The sequence below is a fragment of the Bufo gargarizans genome, chromosome 4 (assembly GCF_014858855.1).
Source record: "Bufo gargarizans isolate SCDJY-AF-19 chromosome 4, ASM1485885v1, whole genome shotgun sequence".
NCBI classification, from domain to species: Eukaryota; Metazoa; Chordata; class Amphibia; order Anura; family Bufonidae; genus Bufo; species Bufo gargarizans.
In genome coordinates this window covers 480,318,533-480,334,453 of record NC_058083.1, presented here as the reverse complement: position 1 = coordinate 480,334,453, position 15,921 = coordinate 480,318,533, and the positions used below count along the sequence as shown (strand labels likewise).

The 15,921-nt window shown below is 45.7% G+C and overlaps 1 protein-coding gene across 2 annotated transcripts in view; it reads left to right on the top strand.

Moving 5' to 3' along the window:
- The window catches only part of AFTPH (aftiphilin), a 75,755-nt gene that overhangs the window by 24,728 nt on the left and 35,106 nt on the right, over positions 1 to 15,921 (top strand). For both annotated transcript variants that reach the window (XM_044292247.1, XM_044292248.1), the window contains exons 2-3: positions 5,566 to 7,283; positions 12,226 to 12,374. In XM_044292247.1, the coding sequence (XP_044148182.1) occupies positions 5,601 to 7,283; positions 12,226 to 12,374 (1,832 nt within the window). In that variant the 5' untranslated portion in view covers positions 5,566 to 5,600. The remainder of the gene's footprint in view (positions 1 to 5,565; positions 7,284 to 12,225; positions 12,375 to 15,921) is intronic.

The window sequence follows — 15,921 nt, the reverse complement described above, 5'->3', positions numbered from 1 at the left end:
CTGTCCTGCGTCACGGCTGGCTGCCGATGCGTGTTTTTTTTTTTTGTTTTTTTTCAAAGCAACCTGGTGAGGTTACTCAATGTCAGGAGACTGAATGCATGTATGCTTATTCTCATTAATCCAGTTCTTTATGACGTTATTCATCTAATGCTCTACTGAGAATCAAGGGACAGTTGCCGCCTGATGATTTCCACCGAGTACATGGAGGGGAGCGGACGCGGGGCTGCACGCTGTAGAGCGCTGTCTAGCTGCTGCACTTCTGCCCCTGATCCTAATGGTGGGAGTGGGGCTCAGTCGCCTCTGACAGGCTGTGAAGTCTCTGTGCTTTCCTACCCTGCAATCAATGTGAAATCCATTGGAAGGAAGACGAGGCGGCAGTTATATAACAGAGCTGATCAGTCCTCGGTGCTTTTCCTACTGCTGTGGACAGAAGGCTCAAAAATGAGGTGAAGCCTCCACCATCAGACGTGAACTGATTTGCTGCTGACGCGTTTGCTGACAGTCTATGGCACTTGTGAGAAGAAGTTATATAACCTGGTATTTGTTTTTCCATCACACCTGGAGAGGCCGCAGGAGGGGAGGAAAGCCTCGCCTCGCCATTATTTATAGCGTATTACCACTTGCCATTTGTCCAGATGTATGGTCTCCTGTATAATCTCCGGTCTAGGTGGTATCTCTGAGGCTGAAATGAATGGAAACCCTAAGGCCGGGAAACGCGCTGCGTGTGGGATCGTTATTTGGGCCTGAATTCTGCTTCTTTGACAAGACCTCACAACATTATAATATAATGCTATGTGTCCCTGCCCGACACCGACTGTAATGAATTGTACTCCGATAGGTCTCCAGTATCTGATCGGTGAGGCTCACCAAGCACAGCGGCGTACACTGTATAGCGGATGTGCTTGGTATCGCGCTCAGCCCCATTCACTTGATAAATGTGTCATCACCGGCCTAGTAAAGGCTGTGAAAATGCTGCCGCACTCGCAGGAGCGCCGCTGCCTTCTCAAACAGCCGATAGGCGGGGTACCAGGGGTTGGACCCCCACCAATAAGATACTGATGACCAATCCAGAGGATAGGTCATAAGTAAGAAAATCTCGGAAAACCACTTTAATGCCATCAATACAAATAATTACAGCCGATGTCGGGCAGGGACACACAGTATTATAAATCATTATAATGCTCTGAGGTCCTGTCACGGGAGCTGAGATCAGGCTGGAAAATAACGCTCCCACGTGCAGTGTTGTGCATTTTCATAAGTGTACTATGTATCTGATGATACTATATTCAATATGGATGATCATTGCCTTTAACAGCAGCCTAAGGGTAGGATTTTTTTTGGAGAAGGTTTTGAGACGGATTTCCTTTTAGGTTTTTCAGCCAAAGCAAGAAGTGGATCCAGCCAGAAGGAAAAGTGTAATTTCTGCTCGTTTTGAATCCACTTCTGGCTTTGGCTGAAAAACCTATAGGAAAATCTGCTTGAAAACCTCCTTATGCCTCATGCACACGGCTGTTGTGCGGCCTTTCCGTGCATTGGGGGTCTGTCCGCATCGCAAAAAAATATGACACGTCATATTTATTTGCGGTGTGGAACAACGGCAAAGAAACACCACGGAGGCACTCCATAGTACTTCTGGTGTTCCGTTCTGTGACTCCATTCAGCATCTCCGGAATTGCGGACCCATTCAAGTGAATGGGTCCGCATCCGTGATGCGGGGTGCACACGGCCGGCGGCCGTGCATTGCCGACCCGCTGTGTGCATAAGGCCTTAGTAGCATAGTACATAAGGCCGAAAAAGACATTTGTCCATCCAGTTCAACCTGTCATCCTGCAAGTTGATCCAGAGGAAGGCAAAAAAGAAACTGTGAGGTAGAAGCCAATTTTCTCTACTTAGAGGGCAAATTTGGGTTTCTGGTTCACAGAGTATACGTTTGGGATGATGGGTTTCTTCTATGTAGTTGTCCCTTTTTCTGTACTAATTCATTTAGGTATAAGAAGTGTTTGACATGGCATATCCTCTGTCCCTGCTGATACCCATTCATTTGGATGGCATTCGTTTAGCACTGTATTTCCCTTGCAGCGATTATGTGATGGGCCCCCCCATAAAGGCTTAGACCAGACCCTTCTCTATGGACTCTTCCTTTCAGTTGACTTGCATTTTCTGAGCAAACCTGTTCTTTGGCCAGTGTTAGGCATCAGTATGCCAGAAAATCATGCACAAATGTACTGTGTATAACATGCCACGTCCCTAGCCTTTGGTTGTACAGAGTTGTTCTTCTGACATTTAACAGTGTTCTTCTGACCTCACAGTGGCCAGACCCAGGGTTGTAATCACACTTGCCTGGTCCCCGCCACTGGGTTATGGCTTCACTGCTGGCGCTTCAGCTCCCGTCTCTCTTGGCATCAACATCCTGCCTTAAAGAAGTTTTCCAGAATTTTCCGGAAATAAATGAAGCTGAAGGGAGGAAATGCCATAAAATAAAAAAGAACCCATACTCGCTTGATAAATCCCCTGCCACTCCTTCAGTCCCCGCTGGTCATTATAAATTTTCCTGCAGCAGCCATATGTTAAACACCCATGTGGCCACTGCGGATATGTACATCTAACAAATGGCTCAGACAAGATGTGAACAGAGCCTTAGAGCCTGGATTACGCCAGGCAATTGTCGGGCCAATCTGGCAGTGTAATACTGCCGCGGATTACCCGCTGAACGAGCGAACGCTTGTTCATCAGACAATCCAAATCTTTTGACAGGTTTAAAAATTGTTTGCATGCGGCAGATCAAGATGTCTATTACCTCTGCTGCCGGCAATCAACTGGACAGCATGGGGACGAGCGATGGCATATTGATCACTTTTCCCCATGCTGCAGAGGAGATCGCCGCTTATTAACGATGATCTGGCTGTGTAATAATGCTACCGATGAATGAGCATACACTCGTACATTGGGCAATTGTGTTTATTTTTTTTATTTATTTTTTAAGCACGCTTAAGAATCATTGTTTGCAGGCAGCAGATTTAGCTGCCGGCCAACCACTATACCGCATGGGGACGAGTCATGGCATAACGATGGCTCCTCCTCCTGCTGCGGAGGCGATCGCTGCATGTAATAGCAGCAGTCTCCTCCGCTAGTGAGCAGGCGATTGCTGGGTAGTAGCGCTTCCCTCCCGACAATTGTCTGCACAATCAGGCTGTGTAATACAGCCTTAAAGGGATATTCCCATCACATACAATAATAGGGGCATATCGCTAGGATATGCCCACATTGTCTGATAGGTGTGGGTCCCACCTCTGGGACTTGCATATACAAGGAGAATGGAGCGGTGAAAGCTGTGGCTGGAGGACCCCACACATAAGGCCCCTGCTCCCATTTATTTCTATGGGGCAGATGGAGATGGCCGCGGCAGCCCTATTGAAATAGAGGGCGGCTGGGCATGTGCAGTGTGCCCTCCATTGGTTCCCCCGCTCCGTTCTCGTAGTAGGTGTGGATCCCAGAGGTGGGACACGCACCTAACAGACAAATGGGGGCATATCCTAGCGATATCTTCGCATTGTATGTGATGGCAAAACCCCTTTAAGCCTCTGCTGTCATATAGATCAGGGATCGTCAACCTGCGGCACTCCAGCTGTTGTGAAACTACAACTCCCAGCATGCTCCATTCAATTCTATGAGAGTTCTGAGAACAGCCAAGCAAGTGTGCATGCTGGTAGTGGTAGTTTCACCACAGATGGAGTGCTGCAGGTTGACTATCCCTGATATCGATTTTTCCTTTGTACACGTATGGCTAGCTCATAGTGACATAGTAGTTCTGCCGTCTCTGGACCGTTCGCCGGGTGACACTATCATTTCCACCAATCCTCCATTGTCCAGTAGATGCTGCGTGCTGGGCCGCGCTGTCTGTCAGGTTGGTTATGTCTGTGCAGCCTCTTTGTAATGTCTCTGGCACAGGGAACACTGTCTGCAGAGCTGCATAATCCACGTCTTCTGTTCAGATGGAGCTTTATTTGTTGCGGTGATTGCCCGGTGGTGGCTGAAGTCTGAATCCAGAAACATTCAATCTCCTGCACAGCGTGCGCTCTGCCTACTTAGGTGTCCAGGCCGGGTCCAGGCAGTTTTCTGCTACAACTGTTTCTGGCTTTTACATGATTTTCATAGTAGTCCCCCATGGTAAAGTGAAAAATTATCAATTATAGGGCTTTTTTTTCCCTTCCATCTGATGTGGCTTTTGTGCATTAAATGTGTACCCCTTGGCTGCTGGCGTTCCCAGTCTTGTAGGTTATGGTGCTTGTACTTGTGGTGCTGGAGCGGGAGGACCTTTTGTAATCCTCCAGTAGTGTAGGCCTCAGGTTTGGAAATGTGTATAGTGAGTATACTTGGTACCTCACAATGTGTAACATGCATCTGAGATCATACATGTGGACAGGTGATAAGTGAATATTGGCAGGGCAACCACTTTAAGGCTACACGTATTCAACCGTATTCTTTTGCGGCCCACAAACTGTGGATCCGCAAAACAGATGCCTTCCGTGTGGATTCTGCATTTTTCTCAGTTTCATTAAAAGAAACGGCCATTCTGGTCGGCAACCCGGACAAGAATAGTTTATGTTCTGTAATTTGCAGGGGCAGGCAGATGGTCCAAACCCATGGAACTCAATAGATATGTGTCCGATCCTCAAAAAAAAAATGCATATCCAAAATAGTTGTGTGCAAGAGGCCTGAGCAGAGATGTTACATAGAAAGCGGTTCCTGGTAGTTCTTGTTTAAATTGAGTATGTCCTATTGTTCTTGACTAGGGATGAGCAAATTTAATATTTTGAAGTTCAGGTTGTGGTATAATCTAAATTGCGTTATGGATTCCGTTACCACGGACTATAACGCAATTCTATGAGGGAATGCCGTTAGAGGCATTCCTTTATTCGTTCCATCATAATAGAAGTCTATAGCCTGCGTAACGGATCCGTTCTGTTTCCGTTATGCAGGAGTGAACTCCTGCATAACGGAAACGGGACAGATCTGTTACGCAGGCTATAGACTTCTATAGCCTGGTGCTGGGTATAACCTGGTGTATGACATATTACCTGCTCTGAGTTAGGGAAAAAAGTGCACAGTATGCCAGTCTTGATATCGGTGCTCTTTCTACTACTTGTTCTCTCGTCTGACGTCCCACTTCTTTCTCTGTTTAACCAATGCAATGGAAAACTGGCAGACGTCTTATCTATCCTGATCGAGCTACAATTCCTGCTACACATAGATCCTTTTGTGACTAAAGGTAGAATAAACTGGAGTCTCTTATGTTTGGTCAGGGAGAAGCTGGTGCTTGCTATGATCGGTTGTATTTTTTCAGTTTTTGCCCAGTGAACCCTACTATGCATTGCCACCAAAATAGTGCTTTTTTTTTTTTTTTGCATTTCTTATTGGTTTAGTCCATGATTATTACTTCTAGCCGTTTTCATCAGTTCTTGGCAAACAAATAATTTTGGTAAAATGGACATATGCTCTTTTATTTTTATTTTTTTTACTTTTATGTACCGTATATATTAATTTATCAATTTTGTCTTATTTTAGGTGTAATTTTTCTCCTGTAACCAAGACTTTCCACCATGGAACCTGAAATTATTCGAATGTATTCCTCATCCCCACCTCCTCTCGACAGTGTTGCAGATGATGACGACGATGACGGGTTTGGAGAATTTGGAGGCTTTTCTGACGTCAACAGCTCTGGAATTGGGTTTGCCAACTTTGACACAGTCAGTTATCCGAAGACTAGAGAGGACTTTATACCATCGAAACATTTCTTACCGATACACGATTTCTCGGATAACGTAAATGACTTCTCTAGCCTTACCTCCATCACAGCCAATGAGAACATCTCTGAGATTGGTATTTCGAAGAAGGGACCTTGTTCTGTGTTTGAGACTAACATCAACCATGACACCACCCAATTCAACGTTGCTGCACTTGATAATAAAGGGAGCTCAGGGGAGAACGCAAAATATATAAACTCAGAGACCCAACTTACTTGTAATGATAATGATCATTTTATAAGTAGAAGTCAGGAACAAATAGCTAGTACATGCAATGGTGAGAAAATAAACAGCCTGGAAAATCTCACGAATGGGTTTGCAGTGGCAGATAGCGACAACCCTCAGGGATTACAAGATCTTGACCGAATGGGACATTCAAAAGGATTTAAGTCAACCAGTTCTCAAAGTACAGATTTAAGTATAGACTTTTCACCACCGAGCCCCAGAGATGCGTTTGCTGACTTTGCTACATTTTCAAGCAAGGACCATGTAGACATAGATGAGGTACATTTGGAACCATCGAAAGGTTCACATGAAGGACAGGCTCAAAGTATTAACCTTAGCACTGAATCAAGTAGATTTGAACATGGCGGTGTCTCAGCTGCCATGGAAGAACTAAAAGACCCATTTCCTCGAGAAGAAATTGAAGAGCCTGATACATTAACATTAAGCAGTGTTCTTCCTCCTGAAACAAAGTCAGATATGACAGAATCCGAAATTTCTGATAGTATGCATTCACTGGATACCAAAAATAGTAGAAAAGAGGAAGAACAGACTATTAATACAATAGATCCTCCTCATAATGAGTCTCTGGAAACATCAAAAGATGTTAGAAAGATAGAACTTGATTCCGATATTGAAAGTGGACATGACGTGAATGTTCCTCACGAGCCAGAGTTTGATGCTTTTGGAGATGTTGATGCTGCTCTTCCTGTGACAGACAGTGTCACGTTGGATAAAAAACATGTTCATGAACCTTTAGAACTGCCCTCGAATGTGATGGAGGGAAATGAGAATGACTTTGGTAGTTTTGAGGATACAACTTTATCTTTCCAGGAGGACCAGGCGGTGCCTTCAGAAAAGTTGTCTTCTGAAGACAAGACATCTCAACAGTGGGCTTCTGAGGAACCAGATGAGTTTAGGGAGTTTGGAAGCTTTGTATCTTTGGCGAAAAAAGAGGAGTCGAGTGTTACACAGGACTCAGATGACTTTGCTGATTTCAGTACGGCAGGTAGTATTCTGCAGCCTTCAGACTGGAATGCATTTGAGGATGATCAGAAGGGAAGTGCTGCTTCTTGGGCTGCCTTTGGAGATCCGGAGATAGAGCATTCTACAGAGTCTGATGATTGGCAGTCATTTAGGACAGACATTCCCTCTAGCACTAATGAGCAGGTTGTAGACACACAAAGCATCGACCTCCCGGCAGTTCAGGAACCTGAAACAATGCTTGCTTGTGAAGATTCAACAATTGCCTTTCAGGTAATGATTGCAGCTTTGCATCTCTTCCTTATAACTTTACCAAAGCACGCATGATAACAATTGACATGGTAACTTTGCTGTTAGGGCCCACTTACATCCGAGGATCAGGATGAATGTTCACATGAATGCTTGTTGTTGATCATTGGCCTTTATGAATTTACCACCCGACCACCAATCGTAAACAAGGATGTGCTGTCCACAAAAAGTGAATCTGCATGGGAATGAACGATCGAAGTAGTGATTGTTCATCCCCCTAACGAAGGGATGATTGCTGCGTCTAAATGCAGCCCTCCTGTGGCACATTGACTTCATATGTTGGTAGGACATCTCCTCGTGTGAACAGGGTGGGTGCAGCCGACGTGAACAAACGATTGCACAAATGGTTCTAAAGGGCCCTTTACACGGCCTGATTTTCAGAAAGATTATCGCTACATAGCATTCATACGAACACTCGTTAGAGATAATCTCTAACTCTCGTTCATGAGGTAGTAAGATTGTTCGTTCGGACACCTAAATCATTGTTTGCCGGCAGCAGATCGTTGTGTCTAAACAGCCTCTGCTGCCAGCAAACAATGATTCTGTATGGGGACGGGCGATGGCATTGGCGATCACTGCTCGTCATACTGTGGTGGATATCGCTGCATGTAAATTCAGCAGTCTCTTTCGCTAACGAGCAGGCGATTGTCAGGAAAGAATTGGGCCATGTAAAGGGGACTTAAAGGGATTCTGTCACCCGAAATGAGCCCTATAAGCTAAACATATGGCGATGTCCCTTGTAAAACACAGAATCCTAAAGTGAGTTTATCTAATGCCCCTGTGGCTCTATATTCATAAAAAAGACGTTTGTATCACCTGCCAATCACTTCAAAATGTGTCCAAGGGGACGTCTCATGCTGAAAGGGGCCCAGCTGCAGCCATGTCGTTTATGTGCCCAGCCTCCTCAAGTGAAATCGCCACCCTCCCTTTTATTATATCCGCCTAACTCAGTTCGTGTCCGCCTCTGTAACCCCCCGCTCGCTTCATCCAGATCCCGCGCGTGCGCACTAGGTATATCCTGGTGCGGACTACTGGCAGCGGCCTCGTATAGCGAAGTGCGCATGCGCCGGCCGGCGCACTTCACTCGGACCTCCACTGACTGCCCTATTACAGCCCATCCCAGCCATCCAACCTAGTTCGCACACGCGGGATCTGGATGAAGCGAGCAGTGGTTAGAGGCAGTGATGATTTGAGGTAGGCGGATCGCATGAAAGGGAGGACGGCTATTTCACTACAGAGGGCGGCACTGGGCACCTAAACGACATGGCTGCAGCCGGGCACCATTCACCAGGAGACGTCCCCTTGGACACATTTTGAAGTGATTGACAGGTGATATAAACGTCTTTTTTATGAATATAGTCACAGGGGCATTAGATAAACTCACTTTAGGATTCTGTGTTTTACAAGGGACATCGCCATATGTTTAGCTTATAGGGCTCATTTCTGATGACAGAATCCCTTTTAACCTGTCCCAATGAGCAGCTGCATGGTTAATCTCTCACTACTCAATTGCCCATGTAAAAGGTCTTTGAACAATTGTGTTGGCAATTGCTGCTCAATACTGGCATGAATCACACGGCCGTTCATTTACATTATTGTTGGCAGCACACCACGGTTTACAAGGGGAAATGTGCTGCCGGCAAATCTGCATTTTTATAGCCGCTCGAAAAAATCTGATCGGCCAACAAACCGGCATTTCCTTGCTGGTCGGCTGATATTGTTTGCTTCTCAAGCCGTTTTAATACAAAAAGGAGCTGGAGGATAGTCTGACTGCTCATTACAGCTATATACAAGGCTCCCTCAGGTTAGAAACAGGCTGGTGAGCAAGCTGACCCTCCCGTAGCTGCAGCTGGGGATTCCAGTAGTAACATAGCTGGAAAAAGATTCAGGAAAAGAGCTGAAAGGTAAAGAAATGCAGTTATTCTGGATGGCGGTCATTTTTATGTGGCACTTATTTGCCATAGGCTGTAGAACCTAGTGAAGTGTAGTAGATGATCTAAATCTAAAGCGGAACCTTGTATTTCTGCAGAGGATCAGCAGACTGATCAGCCCCCATGTCATCAATGGATCTGCAACGTTTCTGTGTGGACTCTGCATTGTAAAACCCACTGGTCATTCATTATTTCACACAGATATTCACTTGAATTGCTGGCGGAATAGTTTGTTGAGATTTAGGTGCAAAATCCTGACCGAATGCTGAATATGTAAACATGGTCTAAATGAGCATGTCGATTAACTTTGACCACTTTATTCAGCATTCTTTGAATTTTCTTCAGACAGCTCTGAGCCATCTTTATTTATTTGCTTCATTAATGCAAAATTAAGCAAATCTTAAAAGAAATACTTATTTCCTACTGTTTGGCTTCTCCAGAGTGTAAGCCCTTTACCTAGTGGTTGGTGCTGCTGAATGACCTGAATCTATCAGCACCGCTCCTGTTACTGACATCTCCCTCTGCCCTTCCCCAGCCTTTTCTCAGTGTTTGAGAAAGCAGCAGGGAGGGGGACAAGGTTATACATGCCACATGCGTGTGTAGAAAGGATCCACGGAGAGCAGCTCACACAGGATAGTGAGGAGAGCACACGCAAGGCTGTTTGCAGGGGAAGAGGGAAGCATCCTGGACACACAGATCCTGCATATATTACACAGTCGCATGAGAAAAGTCTGAAACTAGGAACAAATTACAAACTGAATATCAAGTGCTCTGAAAAATAATGAAGGAATGAAGATTGCAGACTGAAACCTAGAGTAACCACTAAGACCATTTTTCCATGTCAGTGGTATCTGTAGCCTTTACATAATGAAAAGATTGAAAAACGAAAACAGGCACCAAGTGTCTAATTCCTCAGAAGTGCAGCTTTATGCATGCCGGTATTAGAGGTCCTGCTGACCAAATGGCCCCCACTTATTAGGAGAGATACTTTCCTAGAATATTAAAGGAGTGTTCTTACTTCATAATGCTATGGCATTTCTTTAGGATGCTATACCATTATTATCGGTGGGGGTCCGATCCCACGAATGAGGGGAGCCTGTTGACTAAAGCTGCAAGAAATGATTATTTCCCCCCGATTAGATTTACATGGTTTTCAAGTCATTATGTCTAATTGTTAATGCAATGGAGATGAGTTTTGACTAAACCACCATGTACAGATGCCCCAATGACCAGCATTATTTAGTAAAAGAACTTGCGTATTATCCAAAATGAGTCCGAGAGATGAACCTATGGCGTTATTGGGCACATGGACATTGCACGGATAAAGACGAGGACAGTGCACCTTGCTTCATTGTGCGAGCGAGCACCCAACACCATCGAACTCATATCTCGGAGTCATCTCTGGTTATATATACTGAAATGGATGGCTGTGACAGGGGGGCTTCTTTAGAAAGGTAAACCCCCAGGTGCATGGTGGTGGTTTAGTGACCACAGACTGGTTCCCTTTAAGCCTTGCATCCTCAGCTGATAACCAGACGATCGTGGAGCGGGCCTACAGGGGATGGACAACTGGTTTCTCTACTCTTGATGTCTGGATAATGCAGACTGTCTAGTCTGTTCTTTTTGTTTTTTGCATTTTTTTGGGGGGGGGGGGGGGGGGGGGGAATTTATTTTTAGGTTAGTGTCCCCTTAAGAGGAGACATGAGGTTAGGTAATGAATGGAGGAGCTGCTTTCTGATTGTTTTCTAGCTCACATTTCAGTTTAGCAGTGTATACTCCCCAGTGAGCGACATCTTTTAGATGGAGCATAGTAAATTCAATTAGAGCGCAGCTTCCTTCCCTGTAGACATAATCGTGGTTTATGTCCAGCCGCCTTAACATGCCGGCGCAGCCGCTGTGCCTGTAATGCTATCCTTTTTTTGGATGACGAGAATCCATACTGAATTATTAATAAATGTGTAATGTGCAGGCCAGCAGCCCCCTACATTAGTGACACGTCTGTATAGAGATAAATGTGTGATCACTGAGGGTACGACTGCTGGCACCATCCGTGATCATGGCAACAACTGTTTTTGAGCTCATTGTTTTAATGGGGGGGGGGGGGGGTATATGTAGTGTCAGTAGTCAGCTGTCTGTCAGCCCTATAGGAGGGAATGGAACAGGGGTTACTGCCTTCACACAGACGGATTGGGGACCACTGTTCTCATGACCAGTGGGGGTCCCAGCAGTTGGACCCCCATCAGCCTTACTTTTGTCACCTGTGTGCTTAGATGATAAACATTGTTTATGGGAAAACCTCTTTCATTTTTTTTTTTATATTTTTTTTCTCATTTAAAAGAAGTCAATACATTCTGAGGGTGTCTGTCAGCAGTTCTGACACGCCCAAAACTGCTGCCTGCACTAAATGGGTGACGAGGAAATCAGATGAGCCGTTCCTGGGGTGCTGTTTAGACTGAGGCTGCACACTGACATGAAAATCGCATGGTGTCGAAGTGCAACACACGGAAAGCCGCGACTGCAACGCGACGATAGTCACGCAACACAAGTTGCAGGCAAGTCACAGAAATATTTCTGGTCATGTCAATGTGTAGCCCCAGCCTACTATTTGCAGCATAGCCCTGAAACTTATAACATGGCACGCAACAGTCCCCAGGTGTCCCTCAAGTACTTGAAGTGTGTAGCATGTTCCAATAGATGTGTACGGTTACGTTTTGGTTTTTTTTACACCTAGAAGTCAGTGGGTTGAAATTAAAAAGGCCCGTTCTGTGTCTGCTTAGTTTTATCATTTGTATCTCTCTCCAACATTACAAAAGCAGCACACGTATAGCTAACCCTTTAACAAAAAAAAGCAACAAATATGGATATAAAATGGACTCTATTTGATTGATATATTTATACCCAAGTGTGATTGAACCCTGGCTTTGTACTTTATATGCATAATGGTGTGATTTTTTTTATTTTTTTTCCTCCTGTAGAATCCATTACTGAGTCGTCTAGAAAGAGTCATCCTCGCCTGCTTCCCTCCTCCTCCTGTTGCTGAAATCGATGAGAAGATTTCACCTCTAGATCTTCTGTTATGCACAGAGCAGCAGGAGGAGACCTCAAAGTCCAGGTCTTCTGCCAGGTATGATCAGGAGAGCCCTGCCGTACTGTCCGCCTAACATGAGATGATGAAACTTCTAAAGGCAGGTTTACACTGAGACCCGTTTTCCTAAGAGTGCTCATTCCCAATAATCTGCCCGTTTCATCGGGTGCAACATTCGTTCACGTGGACACCTAACTTATAGTTTTTGGGCAGCAGATCGCACCGTGTGAACAGCGATCTGGTGCCCAGAAACAATGCAGCCGTATGAGGACGAGAGATTGCAGCCCCTCCCCTGCTATCAGCCCATTGGTGGCAGCGGCACAGGGGGGAGTGACTGCCTCCTTCTCCCCTGTGCTGTTGAGAAGAACATGGCACGCGCTGAGAGCAGCACGTGCCATGTCAGTTTGTGGTTTGTGAAAGCGGCACAGCAGCGGCGGGTCTTGACGCCATTTAGCAATTCTAAGTCCCAATTGCGACCATTTTGGTCGCCATCTGGAGCCCTGCCCCTGATCTTCCCGTCCACGGCTCCGGAAAAAGATAGAACATGTCCTATGCTTGTCTGCAATTGCGGACAAGAATAGACAGTTCTTTGGGGGTACCGGACGGGTGTATTGTGGATCCGCAATACACTACGGACGTGTGAATGGACCCTTATGCAGTTTAAACAAAAGGCTCCACTCCCTGGTGGAACGTAGCCAGCGCATGCTCTCCATAGTTGTCACAGTGTATGTGGTGTTCATCTGCTCTCACCCCAGACCTTGAAGAAGCCTGTTCCCAGGTCCGCAGTGAGTCAGAATCCCAAAACGACCTTGAGAAAATATGTAGACAAAGCTCGCCCACAAAATGGAACTGAAATGATCAGAAACTGCATCTTCACACTTTATCCCCCTGTACACATGCAGCTTATGTACATTGGGAAGTGGATAGGTCTTAATTTTTTTGTAACGCAAACCCCAGGAATTGCCACAGCTAAATCACTTTGATATGCAAAGGGGACCCCTAACAGGACTTGGGGTACATGTACATATAGAGCTCATGGGTTCACTTTTTTTTATCGCAGTTTTGCCACAATTGCAGTCATATTTGTTTTTATTCATTCACAATTCTAGAAAAAAATTACTAGATCTTTTTTTTTTGCTTTAAACCATAGCCACATTTGTACCAAAAGCATGACAGAAGCGCCTATGTGCGCCAGATAAGGTCTTAGCCACTGTGTGTGCGCTAGACGGCAGTGGTATACTGGCGGTGTGTGGCTGTGTTAGGGGGCCGCCATACTAAGAGTTTATGTTTGATTTTTTTTTTTTTTTAGTTTGTAAAAAGTGGCATGAAATTAATATTATTTTATTTTTGAGTGGCATATTTTTATTTACATTTCACTTTCTTTTAGCCTTTTCTTCCCCTATAGAAGGTCTGTGAAAGAATGCCTGAAAAAAGGCCACGCCCAGAGAATGCTGTCACAAATTGCCAAGGGACTAAAAAAAAGTCTGGGAATTTAAAACACAACTAAAAAGGCACCGGGGCACACTTATTAAGACCATGGTTTTACACGTCAGTCTTAGGCTACTTTCACACTTGCGTTCGTCGGTCCGCTCGTGAGCTCCGTTTGAAGGAGCTCACGAGCGGACCCGAACGCCTCCGTCCAGCCCTGATGCAGTCTGAATGGAACGGATCCGCTCAGACTGCATCAGTCTGGCGGCGTTCAGCCTCCGCTCCGCTCGCCTCCGCACGGCCAGGCGGACAGCTGAACGCTGCTTGCAGCGTTCAGCTGTCCGCCTGGCTGTGCGGAGGCGTGCGGATCCGTTCAGACTTACAATGTAAGTCAATGGGAACGGATCCGCTTGAAGATGACACCATATGGCTCAATCTTCAAGCGGATCCGTCCCCTATTGACTTTACATTGAAAGTCTGAACGGATCCGCTCAGGCTACTTTCAGACTTAGAAATTTTTCTAAGTTATTAATGCAGACGGATCCGTACTGAACGGAGCCTCAGTCTGCATTAATATGATCGGATCCGTTCAGAACGGATCCGATCAAGCGCAAGTGTGAAAGTAGCCTTAAAAAGCCCTTGCGCTGGCGGTGGATCGCCAAAGTTATGAAGAGGCGCCCGGCCTCTACATAACTTTGGCGCATCCACCGCCGATTCTAAATCTAAGACCGCTTCCTTGCAACGCCCCCTTTTTTTTTTTAGACCTGGCGTGAGCGGGGAAGAAGTGACAGATTCTGCTGCAACATGGTGTGCGACAGAATATGCACTAGATATACGCCACAAAGGTGGTGCGTAGCTGTTCGTAAATGACCCCCACAGTGTTGGCATTTCATAAGTTCCTATTAATCAACATGTAACTTCCGGCCATGGCTTTTTTTTTTTTTTGCTCAAAATAAAGGTGGAAAGATACTTGCAAGGTTTTTATACAAAACAATCTTTAATTTGGCTTGTAAGACCAGCTTCACATATATCCGGCAGTCCAGTTCAGTTCCCCTTCAGAGAGGTGCAGAAAAGGGCAGAAAGCCAGAACTGATCCCATAGTTTTTTAGGGGATCGTTCATATTAATCCAGCACATCCCTGATGGCGTTGGATAGCGACGGACAGAAAAAGTCTACAGTTTTTTCCTTGTAGTGCTGCACATATGGAGTCCAGATCATCGTTTTTTAGTTTTCTACTGGCCACCATTCCCTGCTGTCAGAGCTCAATGTGGCACTGGCATACACAGTCCACACTGCTGTGCCATGCTGACATAATGGAGAGGACTCCTGGGCACATGCACAGTCCACACTGCTGTGCCATGCTGACATAATGGAGAGGACTCCTGGGCACATGCACAGTCCACACTGCTGTGCCATGCTGACATAATGGAGAGGACTCCTGGGCACATACACAGTCCACACTGCTGTGCCATGCTGACATAATGGAGAGGACTCCTGGGCACATGCACAGTCCACACTGCTGTGCCATGCTGACATAATGGAGAGGACTCCTGGGCACATACACAGTCCACACTGCTGTGCCATGCTGACATAATGGAGAGGACTCCTGGGCACATGCACAGTCCACACTGCTGTGCCATGCTGACATAATGGAGAGGACTCCTGGGCACATGCACAGCAGCCCTGGCAATGTATTTAAGCGAACTATAAATGCTGACAGAAGAGGAATGGGGGGGGGGGGGAAATAAAAAATAGTGATCTGGACTCTTTAGGCTACTTTATGCTGTTTTTACCAGTCCCATTCTCTGCATATTTGCCAGATAGCGGCCGGATCTCGGCCAGACCACATTATAGTCAATAGTGTCCGGTGAGAAGGCGGTAGTATCCGGCAGCGCAGGTGTAAAACTAGCCTTATTTGCGCTACTACGCATATATTACGGAAGATAATAGTCCAGGATCGTGGTGACAGATTATACTTTTAAATCCTCCCACAAAAAGCAGGCGCTCCCAAGGCGAAGGTGAAATAAAGTTATGGCCCTTGGAAAGTGAGAAGGAAAAAAATCTAACTCATTTATGATCTGATATATACCAGCAGATTGCGGCGCTAAGGTTATTAGCACCTCAATCTGCAACTTTTCCCCCACTCAAGCCAGGTCTA